This window comes from Carettochelys insculpta, chromosome 16 (genome assembly GCF_033958435.1).
Source record: "Carettochelys insculpta isolate YL-2023 chromosome 16, ASM3395843v1, whole genome shotgun sequence".
Classification (NCBI taxonomy): Eukaryota; Metazoa; Chordata; order Testudines; family Carettochelyidae; genus Carettochelys; species Carettochelys insculpta.
The window spans coordinates 207,968-229,989 of NC_134152.1; the positions used below are offsets into that span (position 1 = coordinate 207,968).

Consider the following 22,022-nt stretch of genomic DNA (forward strand, 5'->3'; position numbering starts at 1 on the left):
CTGCAGCTCCAAACTGCCCCCAGGCTTACACATACCCCCGGAGCCCCAAACTTCCACCAGTCTTAGACCCCCCCCCGCATCCCTAAACGGCCCCAGCCTTAGACACTTCTCCTCCTCCCCCTGCAGCTTCTTCACCAGCGCTGCTAGGCTGGGTGGCTCCCCCAGCCCTCCTGCTCCCAGAAGGTAACAGTGGTTACAAACCAATTAACTCAAGTGCTAAGGTTTCAGCACCTAAGCATAAGGTAATTGCTATCCCTAATGATAGAGATAGCTGCCATCTCCAGCAGCTATCTCTATTGATAGATAGCCGCCTGAGGCAGCAGTGTTAAGAAACTGAAAATGGCTTCTTTAACAAACACATGCAGCTGGGAACTGCCCAGCTGCAGACCCTTAACAAATCTAATGGTGACCCATGTTTGGGTCCAGACCCATAGGCTGGAAATCCCTGCTCTACATACATACACTACATCCTATTTCTGGAGCCAAACTATTCACATACATCAGAAAAGTAGCTAAGCTCAACTGGTTTATGTCAAGTTACAAGCACTTGGAACATATTGCAGACTTTTACATGTATTTTAATGGGAATTTAGTGTTGCTCCTATGAGTTTTCACCTACGTGCAGAAATTTGGGAACCAACTGTGCTCGTAGATTGAGGGATGAGTGCAGCTACATGTGATCAACACGTTGATGATAAACAAGTGAATTAAAAATGCTGGGCTTCCCATTTCCTACTTCCTGCTCACCTGGAGCGATGACGTGAAAGGACACCTCAAGGGGCATTGTGAGACAGTTTCTGGGGCTAATAAAATTGATTTGAACCCTGGTTAATCTATGCTGTTTAAGCTTGACATCGCAAATTTGATTTTTTTGAGTAACTTTGTTGGGAAATAGCAGTGCAGAAGTTGACGTTACAGCTTAGAATTGACTTATTGGCTGCTGGGGTGTAGACAGAAAGTTTTTAAATTGACCACAGAGCCTTAAATTTGACTTTATCTCCCAGTGTAGACCAGCCCTGAGTCAAGGGAATCTAGCGAAGAAGATAAAAGGGGACAAAGGCATCAAGTTCAGGAGCAGCAATAACCATTTGCCAGACAGAGTGGAAAACATCTTTGGCACCCAACCATTCCATCTCCACAATCACACAAAAAGCAGACAATCAGAACAGTTCACAGTTCCTCAGGAATTGGTGCCCAGGACAAATGCTCTGTTCACCTGCCCCTAGAACCTGCCCTTGTCATGTTGGAGGTAATAACCATTGCTGGTTTTGCAATACCCCCTCACAGCCTAATAGCTTAGCCACACATGTAGCAAAAATGCTGCAGCTGAACCACTGTAGCATTTTACTAAAGATGCTCTCTGACACCAAAGGGAGAGTTTCTCCCATCAGTGTAGTTAATCCACTTCCACATACAACTATACCTATGTTGCCAGGAGACACTCTCCCATCACCAGAGTGATGTCTACACAACCGATTAGGTCAGTATAACTAGGTCGCTCAGGAGGGTGGACTTCTCTCATCAGGACTGTAATTACACAGATGTAAGTTTGTAGTGTAGACGATACCTCAGCATGCTAACACTACAAAACAGAATCAAGGTCTTGCACCATGCAGCATTTCTACAGCTTGGGAGCATGTGTCTTGTCTGGCCAGAAGTTTTCTGCAGCTCCTCATTTCCATCCCTAACCCCCATTGTACCACATTAATATAATAATGTCATCTCCATCCTGTGACTCCTTCACACCCAGCCTTGCTAAAATCAACCACATCTGGGGGATTCTGGGAGTAGAATGCTGGAAGAATGCACACGCTTCTTCCCCTGCACAGAAGACATGGGAACTCTCACCTGTAGAAACACATCTGCTCCCAGCCTGGAGAGGGAATGTTTGGGTGCCAAAAATGTCTTCTACTTTGTCTTGAAAAATTAGGGTGACCATCCATCACATATTGGGTAGGATGGTCCCGACTTATTTTAAAAAAGGGACTCATTGTCCCGTACTTGGGCTGTGTTCCCCGCCCCCCCCGCAAACAACCTGGAGTCACTTCCATGAGCCTCAGGGAATCGGGGGGGGGAGCATGGGCAGCTGCCGCATCCCTGCTGCTTCCCCAGGGCTATGTGGGAGGGCCAGTGGCTGCTGCTTCTCCAGGGCTCAGGGATTGCTGGCAGCTGGCTTCCCTGGGGATGCAGGGCAGGGCCAGCGGCTGCTGCTTTTCCGAGCTTCCAGGAATCGCTGGCGGCTGCCACTTTCCCAGGGCTCCTGAGGATCGCCAGCGGCTGCTGCTTTCCCAGGGGTTCCAGGGAGGGCTGACAGCTGCCACTTTCCTGGGCTCCCAGAGTGCGCTGGTGGCTGCTGCCTCCTTCCCGGCTCCCTGGGGCATGGTGGAGCCAGGAGGAGCTGCCCCACCACCCCATACCTCTCTGTCCTGTATTTGGAACAGGGAGATATGGTCGCCTTATGAAAAATGGTTATTTGCTGTTCCTGAATTCGATGCCTTTGCGTCCTACTTCTCTAGGATCCCCTTGACTCAGGAGTCTGTTTGGCTGGCTCACTACAACTGTCAGCATGTGTTACACATACTTTTCACTCTTTCCCAGCCTGCAGACACTTTGCTGAGTCAGAAGTGCCTATTCATGGTCAGTAAACAATACTTTGGCCCTTCTTGCTTGTGAATCTTCTTTGATAAGCTCTATATAACCCTCCAGCTGCATATGCATCCCTAAGAGATCTGGGATATCAAGAGCAGTTACTATGCACTGTTCATGCCCTGGTAGGCCAAGGAAAAGAGATCCAAAGATAGAAGCAGAAAAGCACCTCAGCACTCAGCAAGCATGACAACTAGACCTCCTATCTGCACTCAGAGAGGTTGATGTTTTCGCACTGGAAAAAATGAGGATGCTCATTACAGCATGACCATGGCATCTGGTTTCCCTTCTCACTCCCAGAAACGGCAACCCTTAAGCTTTGTAAAACCCAGTCCTCAGAAAGCATTTCATGTAAACTTCCAATCCTAGCACCCTCCATGCGCAGCTCTCAAAGCACTTTACAAATACTAGGGTGTAAAGCCTCAGGCATTCTCAACCCGGCAGACTAATCAGGAGAAAGGTAGTTACACCATATGTACCCTATAAGATGGCACAGCTTAAGAAAAAGAGTACCCAAGGCATAGAGGAATATGGGAAATTAAAGTTGCTAGTAGGAAAAAGTTAGAAGACAAATCAGAGATACAGTGTTATGGAAAAGTAAGTGTTAGCAAGGCTCTTACTTATCCAGAAACAAATTAAGATGTATTGAGGCCTGGGGCAAAAACAGCAGATGAGCCCTCTCACACCCTGGGAGCTATGAGGGGCTGGAACTGAGGAGGAAGAGGAACCATGCCTGCACACTTTTTAACATGGAATTGACAGCCCCAGGGACAGCCTTTTTGAAGAAGGGGAGCTGATAAGATGATCAAACACACATACCTGCAGCCTTGGTAGCAGCACCACCATCTTCCCAGTGGAGGGATGAGGTAGGCCTTAACCCCCATTTGCCACAGGGTCCTGTCCCCTGCACCTTTTTACCCCATGAGGCCCCAACACCTATCCAGGCCAGAAGCTGGAAATCCACAGAGTGGCCCAGCTTCTCTGGGTGGCTCTTACCACTGCCCAGCTGAGCTCTTGCTTCTGGGCTTGGCCAGGGTGCAGAAAGAACCAGAGGGGGAGGGGATGTGGTCACTGTTCTGTTGCCAGTGTCCAACCCCTCCTACACTAGTTCTGGGTCCCCTCAAAAAGGCCAAGGCTCTTGGGCACAGGCTCCACTCATACATTAATCCACCACTGGTTTGGGCCCAGCATAAACTGCATTCTACCACACACTCCCTATAGGACCGTGAGACAGTCATTTCAGCCCAGCTCCTCAGAGGTATTTAAGCACTTCACTCTCATTGAAGTGGAAGTTCAGCTCTTAAGTATTTTTGATGGTCTGGGCATTAATCTCTCTGAACCTCAGTTTCTCACTTCAGACTGGAGAATAATGTTCCTTTCTCCCTATGTTGTGTGCTCTGTCTCTTTAGAGCAGAAACCATTTACAGCAGGGTTTGTGTCTTACTATGCACATCTACCATGCCTAGCACACTGACCCCTGCCCAGGCATTACTTTAATGTCAATAACAGTGGTTAAGCAGAGCCACAGTCCAGATTCTCCTCCCTTTGGGACCATGTGTGAAACATAAATCCATCCTTGTACATGATACAGCTGGACCCATCAGGGATGGAATGAGCCAGCGGTGTGGGGAGGGCACGGGGGAAAGACGGGTGTGAGCTCAGCTTCAGAGAGGTTCATAAGTGAAGGATCCAAGAGATCCAGAGGAGAAAGGGGAGGGAGGGCAAACTCTGCAGATTACAAATCACCTGTCCCTGGGTTTGCATTTATATGTAGGGCAGGTGGCTGAGGGAGGGGCCATGTCCACATGCCTGGGCCTAGCAAAACATTCAACAGAAGTTAGGGTTGCATGAGAGCAGAGGAAAACCACATATCTTTTTTGTGTAAAATGTTGTAGATAGGTGTGGCACCATGACAGACACTTGTGGTGGTGGATGTAGTTCCTGTGCATGTCCCTTTTAAAATAATAGTAACTGCCTGCTTACAATAAGGGAAATGCCATGAGGCAGAAATGCTGCCTAGAGAGCACAGCTGTGTCAGCTCTAGGCTTGAGGTTAAATAGCTAATGAAAGAGCCCTGGTTACAGGCTGCTGTCTGGGAACACGGGACATAATAGCTGCGTCTACACGTGCACGCTACTTCGAAGTAGCGGCACCAACTTCGAAATAGCGCCCGTCGCGTCTACACGCATCGGGCGCTATTTCGAAGTTAACTTCGACGTTAGGCGGTGAGACGTCGAAGTCGCTAACCTCATGAGGAGATAGGAATAGCGCCCTACTTCGACGTTCAACGTCGAAGTAGGGACCGTGTAGACGATCCGCGTCCCGCAACGTCGAAATTGCTGGGTCCTCCATGGTGGCCATCAGCTGGGGGGTTGAGAGATGCTCTCTCTCCAGCCCCTGCGGGGCTCTATGGTCACCGTGGGCAGCAGCCCTTAGCCCAGGGCTTCTGGCTGCTTCTGCGGCAGCTGGGGATCTATGCTGCAGGCACAGGGTCTGCAACCAGTTGTCAGCTCTGTGTATCTTGTGTTGTTTAGTGCAACTGTGTCTGGGAGGGGCCCTTTAAGGGAACGGCTGGCTGTTGAGTCCGCCCTGTGACCCTGTCTGCAGCTGTGCCTGGCATCCCTATTTCGATGTGTGCTACTTTGACGTGTAGACGTTCCCTCGCTGCGCCTATTTCGATGTTGGGCTGAGCAACGTCGAAGTTGAACATCGACGTTGCCGGCCCTGGAGGACGTGTAGACGTTATTCATCGAAATAGCCTATTTCGATGTTGGCTGCACGTGTAGACGTAGCCAATAGGAGCCTCCGCAAACAAAGAGTGGGGTGGGAGAGGCGGATTACACTGACAATTGAGGTTTATGGGCCACGGTAGGTGTCATCCCATAGCAGTGCAGCTAGTGTTTACTTGGGAGCCTGGGCAAAGGTTTTGCAGGGTGACACAATGCAGTCTGAAATAAAACACCTGCAGGAGAAACATAAAACTGGAGCAGCAGCCAGCTTGTCCAGCCCCTCCTCTGGAGCTCAAAGCAAACCTGGGTAGAGGGGAGGGAGGAGTGGCACATTAGCCACTGGGCCAGTGTGGTACACACCCAGACGATCCAGCCAGTTGGGGTGCCTGAAAAAAATGGATGCATCTGTGCCCCAACCCACTCCACCCACGCAGTGTTCCTGTCAGATGGTAGGGGGAGCACTCATATTCTGACCTCACTCCCCAGTAGAACCGCCAGGTGGGTAGAACAGGGCAAGCCCCTGTGCCCTGACCCCATTTCCTCAGCAGGATAGTGGGGAGAATTGCAAGCAGAAATGGCGTGGAGGAGCCCCCACTTACTCTGTCTCATGGTCCCACAAACTGTACTCTGGAAGAGTGGGGAGATTTTTGTTACAAATATTGAGGTCAGCACTGAGCAATGGCCTCATCAGTTCCACTTGTGACTCAGTAGCATAGAAAAAGTAGAAGCCATTCAAAAAATCATTTTGATATAGAAAATCTTCTCTGGCTTGGCCATGGTATGAAATCTCAAGAGCAGCCCCTTGGTATGGAACATAGGATGGTATAGATCAAAGGATCTCCCAGAGATCAGTGAGATCACAAGAAGGACTTTCCTCTGGGCATCACTGCCTCATGCCAGCGTGTATGGATTATTTCAGAGCCACTACAGCTATCAGTATTTGCATTGAAAAAGGGCTGTACCTCAGCCATGTTCATTCATTTAGAGGAGCAACTTAGCCTAAAAGGCAACATTAGTCTTCTCATAACCTTGTCCCACCCCATGTTTAATGGAGATGTGCTTGGGAACTTGGGGAGGATTGAAGGGGCATAACCCTGAGCCATGTGGCTCTTTTGAGGAGCAGTATTGTCAAATTGGTTGAATACAGGATGCTAATTCATAAGCTTCTGGCATTTAACCCCACCCTGCCATTGCCTTTGTACTGTGGCCTTCAGGAAGTCACGTGGGGTATGGCACAAGTAACAAAAAGCTTGTGTTTGTGAAGAAAGAGGGTTGAGTTCTATCCTTGCCATCAAAGTGAAGGAATGAGCAGTTACTATAACAACCTTAATGTGATAGGTTGTCACAGCATCTTGTAAAATACACCTGCTAGAAGACAAACAACAGTATTGATAAAGACAGTGTTTGCATGGGGCATGTGAGCTAAACCAGCAGTACTCACTAAAGTTTGGCCACCAAAACCATTATTCCAAGGGGCACTGCCAATGTCAGTGGCATCCTTGTCTGAGGCAGCTAAATAATTCCTCTCTTAAACAGAGAGAAGCTTGAACCCAAAAGCCTTCTCCTAAAACTGGTGAAATGTTTGGCTCTGAATTCAAACCTTGTTGCTACGACTATTCTTAGTTAGGTCCCAGCTAATAAACTGTGAAGCCGTATTAATGGAAGGAAGGGAAGGGTGATCTAGTATAAAGGATAAGGGACCGGGATTCAGGAGACTTGGGTTCAGCTACGGGATCAGCTGTGCTCTTCCCTTGTGACCTACAGCAAATCATTTAATACGCTCTGTACCCCAATTTTCTCATTGATTGAACAGTAGATAGATATCACATCCCACTCCCACAGGACAAATGTGAGGATAAAATCCTTTAATGACTGTGAGATGCATAGATTCTATGGGGTGTGGGCCATATATGAGCCCAGAGAGACGAATTTGAAAAAGAAAGCCAGATCACACAGAAGAGAACTTCAGATCCTTCCACTGAAAAGATCATACACAACAAACATACAGGCTTCTGGGCTGACAGCCACAGTGCCTGGGATAGGGTGTCTGGCAGACAAAGCACACAACAGTATCCTTCTGTGTGCATCTCTCCTTTGGCTCCTTTCTGCTCACAGGCTTTTCCCCAGCACTTGTTTCACCTTAAACTTCTGCTGCTGCTGGTTTATTAACAGACAAGAGTATAACAGTGGGTTGTGCCACCACATACAGACTGGATTCATTTTCTATGGATTCCAGCAGATTGACTTCTTTCAGTATCATTTCATGGCTTGAGAGCTCTGAATCCAGATGGTAGATTCCTTTTCCCTACCCCAACCCCCCTTCTCTTTTTTCTTTCTTCCACCCAAATTTACAATCCCTCATTTCCATTCTACTCTATCCTCTCTGTAGAGACTTTATTCCATGTTTATTTCAAACATTTTGGCGGGCTGTCACTTCAATGGAAACTCAATTAATTTCAGAGCTTGTCGACCTCTGACAATAGCATTTGAAAAAAAATTAGGAACAGCTTTTGCAAAAAAAAAATTATATATATATAAAAAGAAAAGGAGTGGTTTATGCTGCGCTGCTGAACAGGCTAATAAAAGTAACAACTGTGGAATGGGGAACATGTTCCCTGTATGTTTTCAGAGCTCTGAACAAATAATCTGTAATGTAATTCTATTGCATTGCTACAGACAAAAAGAAGGCTTGACTCAGTTCTGACATTCTAAATCAGGCAAAATTCCTTTTACAGAGTTAGATAACTGGATTGTAAGAACCTTTCCTAAGCTCATACACATCTCCATTGGCTTCCTACTCTGAATAAGTGTGGAGTAAAAACTGACCACAGACATCAAATCTGCCCCTTTATGCATCATTTAATATTTCTTAACTTATATTGTAAATACCATTTATAATTCAAACAAACTGCATCCTGATTAGGTCTACCCAAGCTGACACTTCCCATTTAGCTTGCCTCAAAACCACAGATTTAACATTCATATTTTCCAAGATAAATATTAATCCTAGGGCAATCAGATCCTATGTGCAAAAAGCTCATTTGATTCAGTGTATTGTTCATGTAGTATGTATGTATAATAGTTGTTTATAAGCTGTGTTTCGCACTTAACATTTTCTCTGACGATAGGTCTACACAGCACAGTTATTTTGAAATAACATCTGTTATTTCAAAATAACTACACTAGGGTCTACACAATGCAGCCACTATTTCGAAATAATTTTGAAATAGTGGTTGGCTTATTTTGAAATTGGTAAAACTCACTGTACGAGGTACAGTGCCTATTTTGAAAAAGCTATATCAAAATAGGTGCTGTTAAGACAGGTTACACCTACATTAGCAAGTTCTTCTAAAATATTTTTCGAAAGAAGGGGCTCTTTTGAAATATTCAGTGGAGCACCTACACACAAAAAGTGTTCTTTCATGATTAAATCTAAAGAATGCAATGTGCCTTTTGAAAGCGCTCTTCCAACTCCAATTCAGGAAGAGCATCTTCTTTCGAAAGCTTCTTTAGAAAGAAAACATATGTAGACATTCGGCGGGTCCTCATGGTGCCAGATTTTTCGATCCCTGGCCCATTCTTTAAAAAGAGGGAGAGGGGGGCATGTGGACGCGTTCTTTGAAAAGAAGGTTGGTTTTTTCCAGAAGAGATCTTCCGGAAGGACTTCTTTTGAAAGATTGCTGTAGTGTAGATGTAGCCACAAGAAATAGAGCCTATTTCAAAATAAGCCATACTTCATCCAATGCCTCTATTTTGAAATAGGCTCTATGGCTGTGACTACACTAGCCCCCTTCTTCGAAGAGGGCATGGAAATGACACAAACCAAGAAATATCAGTGAGGCACTGCCATGCATATGCTGCACCTCATTACATAATGGTAGCCGTGTGAATTTTGAAGCTGCTAACTTAGAAGTGCTACCAAGCAGTCTAGACACGGGCACTTCAAAATATGTGCCCAGCTTCAAAATTCCCTTACTCCCAATTCATTTCTTATTTTTTTTAGGAAGAAGGGGCTTTTGAAGTTAGGGGGGGTCTTTTCAAAAGACCCCCCCCCATCTACACGGGTGGCAGCTTTCTGAAAGCAGCACTTTTGAATTGCGTGCAACTGCCATTATGCTAATGAGGCACTGCATATTCGTCTGTGTCTCATTAGCATCTTCTGAACTGCCTCATTAGCATGCCCCCTCTGAAAGTAGGGGGCTAGTGTAGACACAGCCTGAGTCTCTGAATTCACCAGTGAAAAAATCTTTGTGTGAATTCGAATAAATACTGAGTGTGTTCAATTTTAATGCTCCTTCTCTTAAATGTTCGATGCACGTCTATCTTCCTTTCTTTTATAATGAAAATGCAAAAAGTCAGATTTCTGCAACATTTCAAATGAAGCATTTTGAAATATTTCATCAGTTTTATATTTGCAGAATTATACTAATGTGTGCATAAACACACATATATAGTATACCTTTGTGTGTATATTTGTACAAGCACCTTCACATGTGTGTGCACAGATAGACAGGGCACACAACTAAGATATGCGTTTGTGTGTGAAAGAGAGAAAGTGTGAGTATGTGCATGCATGCATGTGTGAGAGAGAGAGCGCTCCAGAAAAGGTATAACTGATGGAACTCCTGAAATATGTATATTGAATTATTGGACAGTTAGAAAAATAATATAGTTTTCTAGGTGCAAATGGGATAAATCAAATAGGAGTCTAGAGTAAAACAGTTACACAGGCAAGTGCATATAAATTAATAATGTAGGTAGCAAATAATGTACATTTTTGCATTTAATCACCGGTATGTACTTTTCCCAAACAGTTCTCAAAAATTAGGCATCCTCCTTCCCTGAAAGCATGCTGTACAGCAGCAGCAGCAGCTGTCTGTGTGCTGAACTCCTCGCATCTGGACAACAATCACTTCAAACTCTTTTTTTCCATGTCATTATATTGTTCTCAAATTCCACTTTTTAACGGGGGAAAGGGAGCCCACCCCTCGTCCTTCTCTCAGCTCTGATTGGCTGAAAGTTTCCAAACCCTGTTCCAGTTGGAGAATCACAAATAATCTCCCTCTCGCTCCTCCCACAGCCCGCGCGCATTCACGCTTTAGTCCACCCTTGTTAAATCTGACCAGGAGGCTGCGGACACCTGGGTCAGTTTCACGATGAGTTTCTTGGTCACGTTCCTCTTCGCTACTTTCCCCCTGCCTCTGAATCACAGCATCCCTGCGGACTAGCAGAAGTGGGGGAGAAAAATCCTGCCTTTTGCAGAGGAAGCCCAGGGAGACAGGCTTCATACAGGCGTTAACTACCCACGCACATTCTCGCATGATGTTGTGGAAAGATTTACTCTCTGGCATTTGATTCCTCCTTCTGCTTTCTTGGGAGACGAGATCTCAGAGAAGATGCCTTTGGTGCTGTTGGCTCTGTGTCTTGGTGTCCTGGATACGGTCCTTTGCAGTTTTTCAGAAGATCGCTGCAGCTGGAGGGGGAGGTATGGACTTCCTTCTTCAATTAAAAATAACTATTGGCAAGCATTGTGCGAGATGCACGGAGCTAAATGTGCCCTATAGTGGGCAACCATCTAGTTTGTCCAGAAACTCTGATACTATTAATAATGCAATCGCAGGTCCTCTAGCCCCATTGTCTTCAGTGGGAGTTTGGATGGCCCGATGGTTCTTAATGCCTCACAGGATGGTGCCGCAGAGTTCTGGATGTCTCTTTAAGAATGGAGCTGATGGATGGGGTAGCATATGTTCCAGTCGAGCTGCTAGACTATTAGTACTGGCATAGAGGGCCTGATACTGTTCTCACTTATCCTGGTATCAAACAGGAATAAACCCACTGAAGTTAGTGCTTTATTGGAGCAGAGTTTATGACCAGAAGATTACATTCTTCTTAATCTGTGCCCAGTTAAATACTGTATTTCTGTATTATGTTTGAGAGAAAGAAAATTCCAATCCTTGTGGCAGTTGTTTTCAATCAACTGAGTTTAATTTTCACAGACTGAGAAAAACACATTTCTTACACCTAAGGAGAGGATGGGTTGGTTTCGTCCTCCCCGACTTCCAACTGCTACCAGAGGGGGAAATATCTCCCTCAAAGCTAGATTGCTGAAAGTTTACAAGGTTTTAACTTAAATCCATCCTGAGATAACTACATCCATCCTTCTAACCATCTTTCTGTGAAGGGCAGCATCTTGTGTCCTCCAGCAGAGGTTATGATCTTTGTATCCACATAAAACCTCCCACTGGCTAGCCCAGTTTCCCTGTGCTCTGACGTGGTAGGTTTTATTTAGTGTGATGATTGGTTTTTTGCATCCTAGAACTGTAGACATCTTATTTTTTCTTTACAAGGTGGAAGGAAGGGAGAAAAGAATAAAGAAGTGAAAGTGCTGGAGTTTGTTAGTTTGTCTCATATTTACGGCATGTCCACTAGAATTAACCTGATATTTATGCCCACATGGTTACAGGGACAAATTACAGACCACTACCATTTGCAGTTTCTTGATTGTCTGTCCTCTCCAACCTAATTGTTTTGCACTTCATAATAATGTCAATAGTGAACAACAATAAAATTGAATGCAGCAGCAGCAGCTTTCCAAATACACAATGCTTTCTGTTTTCATGGGAAAATTAGTGTAAATGAGAAAAATAAAAGTGAGTTTCAAAATAAAATCCTCTGAGTAGTTTGCCTTAATACATGAGCTGAATTACTCTTTGATATGATTTTATTGACAGGCTGCAGAACTCCTGAGACAAGGTGCTGCTTAAAACCACACTGTTCAGATTTGTCAGCAAAGCAAGGTTTGTCAAGCAGAGTTACTGTAAGAGTTATCAGACTTGGAGCACCACTTTATAATGTGGGTACAGTGTACAGTGGGACCTGACTGAGGCCTCCCAAGCCATGATGAAGCACCAATAGGGAAGGAGTCTGGATAGCCATCTGTCTTAATCTGTGATTAAGACACAAATGCATCCCCTCCCCTTCTGTTGCTCTTCCCCTGCAGCCTCAGCTTTACCTGCACCTGGGCAGCATAGTCACTGAGCATGTGCAGCCTGTCCCAGTGCTTTGGGTGGCACAGCTGTGAGCTGTGGCTGGGCAGCACTGCTGTAGCACAGCCTGCCCTTGTGCTCCAGGTGGCAAGAGCCTTGGAAAGGTGGCATCAGTGGTTTGAGCACTTGCCTTGTAAACCTGGGGTTGTAAGTTCACCCCTTGAGGGGGTCTGGGATAAAGAAAAGAATACTGCCAGGGATGGTGATATAGGTCCTGCTGTGAGTGTAGGGGACTGGACTTGATGACACCCTCAAGGTCCCTTCCAACTCTATGAGACAGGTGTATCTCCATATCATACAATGACTGTAGTGCTGCATGTTCTGGGCAGGGAACAGGGGTGGTGCTGGAGAGGCAGCTAGGGCAGGAAGCAGTGGAAGTTGAATAGGGATTGGGGGGTGTGCAGGGGGTTGCCTAAGTAGAAAGGGGTCTCCAGGAGGGAAGCTGGGGAAAAGGAGTGAGGGGAGGTGGATGGGGCAAGAAAATCCCAGGGATGCTCAGGGAGCAGAAGGTTGAATGAGGAGGGTCCTGAAGGGGCAGGGTCCCCAAGGGAAGGAAGGGTGGAGGGTTGGAGAGGAAGCAGGGAGGGGGTCTGGAGTGGCAGGGGCTGGGGAGCAGAGGTCAGATAAGGGTCTGAGCACTGAGTTGTACCTGGCTATTTGAGGAAGCCTCACTTCAGATCAATGGGATGTTGGCACTTAAATACCTTGGAGGATCAGGATCTAGGTCCTGTTCCCAGGGCTCTTGGGCAAGCAGAGTCAGTGCTGGTAGCGATGGCCATTGGATGATAGTTTAATCTTGCTGCATAGCAGAGTCGCTGAAAGCTGAAGAGGCCCTCGAGAACACTGCGATGGAAAACCTTGTGCAAAAGGGCTAGTACTAGGGTAACATGTTTGTTCTCCCCTTGCAGTGGCCTGTCACAGGAATCAGGAAGCGTGGAGCAGATCTCTCTACATTGTGCTGAGGGCTCACTCGAGTGGCTGTACCCAGCTGGGGCTTTACGGCTCAGCCTCTCCCCTCGCCTTCCCATGAGCCCAGCAGCCAAAGGGATGAGGCCCAAGCAGGTCACCACCTGTATCAAACCCTCCAGCACCTTCCAAGGAGCTCAGATCTATCTGGAGAGGGATGGGATCCTAGGGCTTCTATTGTCTGAAGCAGATGCCTCCCTCCATCCCAGGGTGCACTGCTTCAGCTGGCTGCCCCAGGAGAAAGTGGCACTCTTTCTTCAGTCTACCCTGCACCAGGACATCAGCCGTCGGATTGCCGCCTTCCGCTATGAACTGAGGGGAGACTGGAACTCACGCCTCCCACTGCCCTCCAGCAACTTCAGTATGGAAGGTAAATAGCCAGTGTGGCAGGGCTCCATAGTGTGCCGGGCCTATTAACCAATTCCACTGCTACTTGGTATTGTCCTCCTATCCATTCACTTTACTATCTCACTGAGCAAGGAGTGCCTTGACATGAGCTGCTGCTCCAGCAGGATGAGTTCCACCATTATTCTACCAGGGCCAGCTAAAAATCTAGGATGTGCACATCCTTGTAGCGTGGGAAGCTGGTTGGAGGAAGGCACAAGGACCCTGGGTTCTATTCTTGATTCTACAATGACTCAGTGTGACCTTGGGCTTCCCTCTCTGTAAGATCAGGATACCACTGCTGATGTACCTCACAAGATAATTATTTAATAACAGGCCAGTCCTTAAGCCCTTACTTACTTTGTACTCAGGAAAAATTCTCCTTGATTTATGAAAACAGAAGTTTTTACTAGAGTCACAGTTCCAGATTGGACCCATTATTGACACCACTAGCAGGGCTCTGAAACATGCAGCTGATACATGGCAGGAGTTCTTTGGTCAGGGGGAAGCTTTCTGGGCTTCAAAGAGTCACATTCTGCAGGCACTTCCAGCCCCTGATTGCTAGAGGACCCTCCACACGTGGACCTCTCCTCAGGAACTGTGAGGGGACGGTAACTCAAGCTTGCCTCTGCCTGAGTAAGTTCAGAAAGCAGAACTAGGAGCCAGAGCAGGATCTTGAAGCAGCTTCTATGTCATGTTTAATCAGTGCTATCTTATCCCACAAATAAGCTAAAAAAAGTCCACTGAGAGGGTTGCCATTCAGCCACCTCAGAGATAAGGGGCTCTCTTCATCACCACAGTGAACCAGGCATTTCCCCGCAAGAGAATGGAAAAGGTTGGTCTCTGGTGGGGCCCTGGGAACCCTAAGCACAGGATCAGTGTGACTGTTTTTTCAGGTGAGGGGATTTGGAAAGAAATAGCCTGACCCCGCAGCAATAGTCCTCCACACCTCCTTCTTCCCAGCTGTAGGAAGAGTCTCCAATGGAATCAGAGCTGGCCCTGAGTCAGGGAAAGAGCATAAAGATCTGGAAACTCTGGCCTAGGCAAATAAGCAGTATGTTTCCACAGAGCCAGGCCTGCCAGTGGGGCTTGGCCAAAGGGGGAAGTTGCCCCAGGACCCAGTGTTTCAAAGGGGCCTGCAGCTCTGGCTACTGCTGCTGCTCCTTTGACAGTGGTGGTGACCAGAGATCCAGGCTTCTTTGAAATTCTGTGGCAGTGCTCCTCCAGCTGTGCACAGCTGTCAAGGAGGGGAGAAGTACCCACTGGTCCCTGGCCCCAGCCCTTCTGGGATGCAGAGCTGGGCCTCCCTCCCACCTTGACCAGGGCTCACGGCAGCTATCAGTGCCACTGCACAGAGCTAGCAACAGTCAAAGCATACTCAACTCTGCCTGGGCAGCTAGTCTGTTCTAGTCAAGTTCATCACCCTATGTAAAGGCACCGTTAACAGCAACACCTTCCCAAAGGCTGGTCTGGGAACCTTAAGCCTAGTGACAACCTGAGCCTGTCTGTACAAGAGGACAGAAACCAACTTTTGAATCACAAATTCTTGAACATTCAGAAAGTTCTGCTCCAGCTCTGGGTTCTCAGCCCTACATCTCAGATGTGTATGAACCAGGGAAGGATATGTATGTAGTAAATGTGATTCACCCAGGGAAACTTGGGCTCAGACCAAGTCCCTGACTCCATCTCTAGCTTAGATCACAGAGGGGAGCATGTCATTGCCCGCTCTAAGTCACTGTGTATTTCCAATTATTAAAGAACACTGGGGTTGGCGCAGAGGAAACACTGCCTCTTGGTGAGAAATGACATTGATGGGCACATTCAGAAATGTCCTCAGAATGGATGGGGCTGCCATCTCCCCTCATGGCTGTTACCAGTTCAATTTCAAAGTAACTGGTTTCGAGGTAAACAGCAGGTTAATGCTGGTATGATGCACATTTGACTATTACCTCCCAATTCCAGTTAATTTTTCCAGTGAAAGAGCCTCCTCCTCAAAGGGCACGTGGTGATTCTGTGATTGTGCTCCAAGTCAGGGACTGTGGGTTCTTTTCCAAGGGCAAGTTATTGAAGTGCTTGATTTCCTGCTCTCTGTTTTGGAGAGGCCAAAAATGTACTACTGGGTAAGCTCTGTTTGTAAAGCACTTTGATACCTTTAAATTGACAGACTGGAGGAAGGCTAAACTGTGCTGGAAGGAAGAGTGATCTTGTGTTTGAGGCAGCCCCAAGAGTCAGTTCAATTCCTGGCTCTCCCACACACTTCTCTGCTGACTTTGGGCAGGTCATTTAAGTATAGTAAAACTCTGATTATCCAACCCCCAGTTAGCCAACATTCCATTTTATCCCATGCCACCTGGATAATCTCCCCCAGCCCACTGCAACCAGGAACTGGTCACAGTAGTGACAACCCAACTCAACCACCCTGCCCAGGGCCAGCAGCAGCAGCCCACCTGAGCGGGCTGCAGCTCCACGTGCCAGGCTGCAGGCAGCTGCCCATCTGGAGCCATCTGGCTGAGGTTCTGCACTGGCCACTGGGGCTCCCGCCTGGGGCCAGCAGCAGCTTCCCACTGGGGCCAGCTGGGGCACTGTGCCCTGGGCCAGTGGCAACTGCCTGACCTGGGCCAGCTGGGGCTCCCCATCTGGGGCTGGCAGCAGCTACCCACCCAGGGCTGGCTGGTTGGTGCTCTGCACTCTGGCCAGTTGGGCTTCCCACTCAGGGCAGGCAGCAGTTTTCTGCCAGGGATCCCCACCCAGGAGTAGTATTCCGCACTGCTTATATTTTGTATGCCTAACCTCAGCCTGTAATGACCCCCAAACTCTTTACACAGCCTGTTGAGCACCATGAAAGCACTTAAATCTAGCATACCAGCAATCTCCATCTTGTTCTTTTCTCCTGAGCAGTTCATTGAAACTCCTGACTCAGCCAGAAGGATCACTGAAGGGCTCCTCCAGGGCACATCACCTCTGCAACTTCCCCCCACAAATCCAAAAGTTCTGACCTTGATTTTGGGACCTTTGCATGAGGGCTGTAGCCATAGGTGGCCCAAGTGGACTGTGACCCATCTATTTAGCATCTACGCCCATCAAAATTGGAGCTGAAGTCCTCTGAATCCACATACTGGAGAGACTCACAACCCCACATCAGTGTCTGTTAGCTCACTGCATCTCTCTCCCAGCACCACATGTAGCTCCCCCAGTCTCCAGCCCCAATGCTAGCTTTGAAGGGCATTTGCCCCGTGAGGATAGGTCTGGATGGGGTTAGCACTGGGGCCAGAGATTGAGGCAGCAACACACAAGGCCAGCAGGAAGGGTATGCCTCTGGGCTAGGGTTGCCAACTCTGACAAACTATTTTCCCAATATACTATTAGTTTTCCCAAACTATTTTCCAAATGTTATATTCTTAAACTAGCCTATCAAAATCTTCAGGATTGCTTTTAATAGTAACGTGGAGATTGATGCCAATTCCAGGAGAGTCCAGGCCAATCCTGGAGGGCTGGCAACCCTAGTCTGGGTTGACAGCTAGGACAGAGGGGTGGGTGGAGCTCAAGTCCCTGACCAGACCCCAGTCTGGCCTATGGACACACCTTCAGCCTGCATACTCTACATTCATGCAAAATCATAAGGAGCATGGGAGGAGGCAGGCCCCCTCATCTCTCCTGCACCTCTCCTCCCTCTAGGGCCTCCAATCCCTCCTTCCTCCTCCCTGCACCTGAAAGACAGGGGGTTTCCACCTAGTTTTCTTGTCCTAACTACACCACTGCTTTCTACTGCACATTTCTTGTACAGCCACATCCTTTACACATGGCACTATTGCAGGAAGCAGGAGAAGCTGCATTTCACCAGGCCAGCTTCCAAGGAGAAGGAGCCCTGGGCATCAGAGCAACCCTTGTGGGAGCAAAGACAGTGTCCTAGGCACCCTGATGGTCTGAGGAGGCCAGATGCTGATGGTGTGTGGCACCTGTAAACAAAAGGGACCAAGCAAGCATCCCTCCCTCAAGACACTGTGCACAGGGAGCACTGGATTCACTTCTAATGTAACTCCTCTGTTTTGATGTTGCAGGGGCCTGCCGGCCATGTAATGACACAGAAATATTGATGGCCATTTGCACTAGTGACTTTGGTGAGTACAGCTTCTGCCATTTCTGTATTCACAATCCCTTCCCCGGAGGGATTTCCCCACCCCCCCCAGGTATCCAACATGTTTGATAGCAGTAGACATCCAGTCTCTGATGTCCCCATGATAGGACACATACTAGCCAGCACATAACATACACAATACTATTTACCACTGGCCTCTACCAGAGAGAATGATAACAGCTGTATCATAGGCCCTATGACAGCAAAGGAGATTCTCTTTTACTTCAAGTGGTAAGGAATTGTGTTGGTGGATTAAAAAAACCTTTGTTGCCAGTGAGCTCTGGGTGATGTCTAGACCTGACTAGAGGGCAACAGTTTCAATCCAGGGAAGCTCTCAAAGTTGTGAACTTCCACTCCCCCCCACCCCATTACAATAACATTTCACCTGTTTTAGCTAAGATAATTATACCAAAACATCTGGTTTTGGATGGAAAATGTAAGCTTTTTGACCTGGTTCCCCCTCCCTTATTAGACATGACCAGAGAGCCTCATGCCAAAACAAAGTCTTGCCTGTGAATACAGGCTAAGCTGACACATATGTACAAAACATTTCTTCTTTGTCAAAACTGACCATTTCAGTAAGAGTCATTTGGTCAAAAATGTTCCAACCCACTCTAGTAAGCAGTGAATTGAAACCCGGCATACTGTGTGACCACAGATTTGGTATTTAATATACTCTGTTGAGTCTTCCATATAACCCTGTATTCTACAAGATGTCCCAGTGAAATAACAGATGCAAAAATAAAAGCAGAGGAAGAAAGAAAAATTCAACGGCATAGACGAAGCAGAAAACCCGCTTCCTTTGCAGCACAGGGGTCAGGCACATGAAGTGGGAAGGAACGACCATCTTTTCATTCTCCCCAGCCCTAGTCCAGATCTGACAGAGCATGTGCATGGGAGCTACTTGCAGTGTGAGCTTTCCAAGTGCTGAGCAAAACATGGGGTAGTTCATGTTGAATCACTGCGGCAGCTTTACAACCATAAACAAACCAGCCATTGCCCTATTTTCCTCTTTCTTATTAGCCAACTCTCGTAGCTGGCTGGCCAGGCAAATGCTGGATTAATATTGTCAGCCGGTAGCCTGTGGTAAGTTCTGCCCATACAGCTAAACCAAGGGACTCATTCCCAGGCTTGATCAAGCAGCAGAGAATGAGTTTGCTTCAATTTATATGTGCACACATGGTTGCATCATAGTGGATAGTTGCCATTTATTCCTGCACACTCTTGATCTGTATCAGTAAACAGTAGGAGGAAGAGCAGGGGTCACTGACTACCCAGGCCAAAGAGGCCATGGCAATGAAGTCAAACATCAGAGAAAGGGATTTGCCATGACAAATCAGATGGTAAGTCCATCAAGTGGTCTAGCAGAGGCCCACACTTGCTGATTCAGGGAAGGCCAACCCCACTAGAATGCACCCAGTTAATTGGACAGTATTGTGAATAATATATGCAGGGAAGAGAAAATCCTTTCCAGGCCCTCCAGGCCCTGAAGCATAGATTTAGTGCAGGAATTTGTGGAAGAGGTTCTTTGGCCTGTGTTATGCAAGAGGACAGACTTGATGCTCACAGTGTCCCCTTCTTGCCTTGTAAATCTATAATACACCGCTATTGTGATCTGCAATCCCTTCATGTATTCCAGCACCAGATCCTCATGTAGACCTGCCAATGTGCTGAACACATAAATGCAGTAGGCTTTGGGCCCAGGTCTTCAGCAACAAGAAGCTGGTGCACTGACCTACCGGGTCAGGTGTGCCACTTAGACCTAGTCCATTTTCTCCAGATATACAAATGTTTTCAGATATGGGCAGTGAAACCACAGCAGTGCAACACTTCCCAGCTCTGGATCAGTGAGTAATTGTTTCTCTTCTACCACCATTCCCCTCAGTCATTCGTGGCAATATCCAGACTGTCTCCAGTGATGCCAAGATGCAGGAATCCATCATCAGCGTGAGTGCTACCCACATTCACCGGCAGAAACTCACTCTGTTCCAGCCTATCAGCAAATCAGGCAAATCCATGGGCAGCATCCACACTCTGCTGCAGTGTGGAGTGAAACCAGGGCCTGGCAGCTTCCTCTTCATGGGGTGGCTGTACTTTGGGGAGGCCTGGCTCAGCTGTGCTCCTCGTTACAAAGACTTCCGGAGCATACATGAGGATGCACACCAGGCTCACAAGAACCCCTGTGAAGTCTCACTGGACTGAGCAATGAGAGCAGGGGCATTCAGCCTCACCCTTTGGAATGGAAATCACCAAGTACAAGAATGATGCCACCAGGAGCTCATATTCACCACCCTGAAGCTAGCAAGAGTTCTCCCCATCCCATACAGGCCTGCAGTGTTTCCCATTCCTGCTCCACTTGCTCTGTGCTGCAGAGAGTTGTAAGGAACCTTCTGAGCTAACCGGAACTTGTCCTCTGAGCACGAGATCCCTGGGCTGCAGATTAGGATAAGGCACACATTGAGTAACAAAAGGAATTAGGCCCTCCTCATGTAGGGGGAAACAACACACATAGGATTGACTAATGGAGACCAGGACTTCTAGTCAACCCTCCCTTCAAGCAGTTTGCATGGACAATATCAGAGAAATGACACAGTCTCTCCACAGTAGCTGATTCATCCTTTCTATCTCACGATTCATTTCCAGGCAAGCCCCAGCACTGAGGGGCTCTCCTGCTTTATTGTGACTGGGCAAACTAAGCATGGGGAGATGATGAATCACTAGACCTGGAAACTGATGCATGACTAACTCTGTACCTCATTTTGCCCTGAAACACACAAACACGCCTAAAAGGCTTTAGCAAAACCAGCTGAGGGCAGGAGAGCCTGTGTGTGAAACCCCTGTCCAAAGAGGGCTTTCTAACTCTACCTGGTTTGACCCACAGGACCTGATTCCGCAAAGCTCTTGAGTTGCCAGTCACAGCGACTTCAAAGGGATGAAGGCCCATAGCCTCAAAGGTACTGAGGCATCTATGTGCTTCAGAGCATTGAGGCCTTATTGCCCTCACATGCATTCCAAAACAGTCTTGCTCCCTCTCTTTCCCCCAGAGGAGCCTCACCCCTCCACTGAGGGGGAAAAAGAATCCAGAAGTGGCAGCTACCACATTTATGTTTCATTTAATGTTTAAAAATAAAAATAAAATATAGAGATATGCCTATCTCATAGAGCTGGAAGGGACCTTGAAAGGACATAGAGTCCAGTCCCCTCCACTCACAGCAGGACCTATCACCCTGATGGATTTTTTTGATCTATTTGCCAGAGATTCTTAAATGGCCCCCTTGAGGATTGAACTCACAACCCTGGGTTTAGCAGGCCAATGCTCAAACCACTCTTCAGGTAGACATGTGAAGACACTGCTTTGTATGTAATGTGATAGGAAAGTGGGGATAGCTGAACTGTAAGGGTGAGACTAAGCAGTGCTCGCTATGAAGGGGAAGGGCTTCTGAGAGAACATAATATAGCCAGACGTGTGCCTATTCCTGGCTCTGAAACTGGCTATCCAAAAGATGCCTCATAGATTCTTTATAGAGCAACGAAGGATCCTGTGGCACCTTATAGACTAACAGAAAAGTTTAGAGCATGAGCTTTCGTGAGTTAACTCACTTCTTCAGATGCTGGTCCTGGAAATCTGCAAGGCCAGGTATAAATAGGCCAGAGCAAGGCTGGGGATAACGAGGTTAGCTCAGTCAGGCAGGCTGAGTTGTATTGTCATCAGTAGATCTGGAGGTGTGAACTCCAAGAGAGGGGAAGCTGCTTTTGTATTTAGCCAGCCATTCACAGTCTGTGTTTAATCCTGAGCTGAGGGTATTGAATTTGAGATTGAGGGGCATTGCTGGCACATGATGGCATAAATTACATTGGTAGATGTGCAGCTGAATGAGCCCACAATGGTGTGGCTGATCCGGTTAGGTCCTGTAATGATGTTGCTGGTGTGTATATGTGTATATGTGGGCAGAGCTGGCAACGAGGTTTGTTGCATGGATGGGTCCCTGAGATAGAGTGACTGTGGTGCGGTGTATAGTTGCTTGTTAGGATTTGTTTTAGGTTGGCAGGTTGTCTGTGAGCAATGATAGGTCTGCCTCCCAAGGCCCCTCTGCCATATAGAGTGACTGTGGTGCG

General features: G+C 47.3%; 1 protein-coding gene across 2 annotated transcripts; it reads left to right on the top strand.

The window, feature by feature from the left end:
• The first annotated feature begins 10,608 nt into the window (after positions 1 to 10,608).
• On the top strand, positions 10,609 to 21,471 carry METRN (meteorin, glial cell differentiation regulator). Of its 2 annotated transcripts, XM_075010785.1 has the most exons (5): positions 10,726 to 10,860; positions 12,107 to 12,172; positions 13,330 to 13,757; positions 17,830 to 17,889; positions 19,792 to 21,471. In XM_075010785.1, exons 3-5 carry the CDS (start codon positions 13,448 to 13,450, stop codon positions 20,106 to 20,108), a joined length of 687 nt encoding a protein of 228 aa, XP_074866886.1. In that variant the 5' UTR covers positions 10,726 to 10,860; positions 12,107 to 12,172; positions 13,330 to 13,447; the 3' UTR covers positions 20,109 to 21,471. The 2 variants fall into 2 exon arrangements, with proteins under 2 accessions (XP_074866888.1, XP_074866886.1); XM_075010787.1 differs by lacking the exon at positions 12,107 to 12,172 and having other exon boundaries at positions 10,609 to 10,860.
• The last annotated feature ends 551 nt before the right edge of the window (positions 21,472 to 22,022 follow it).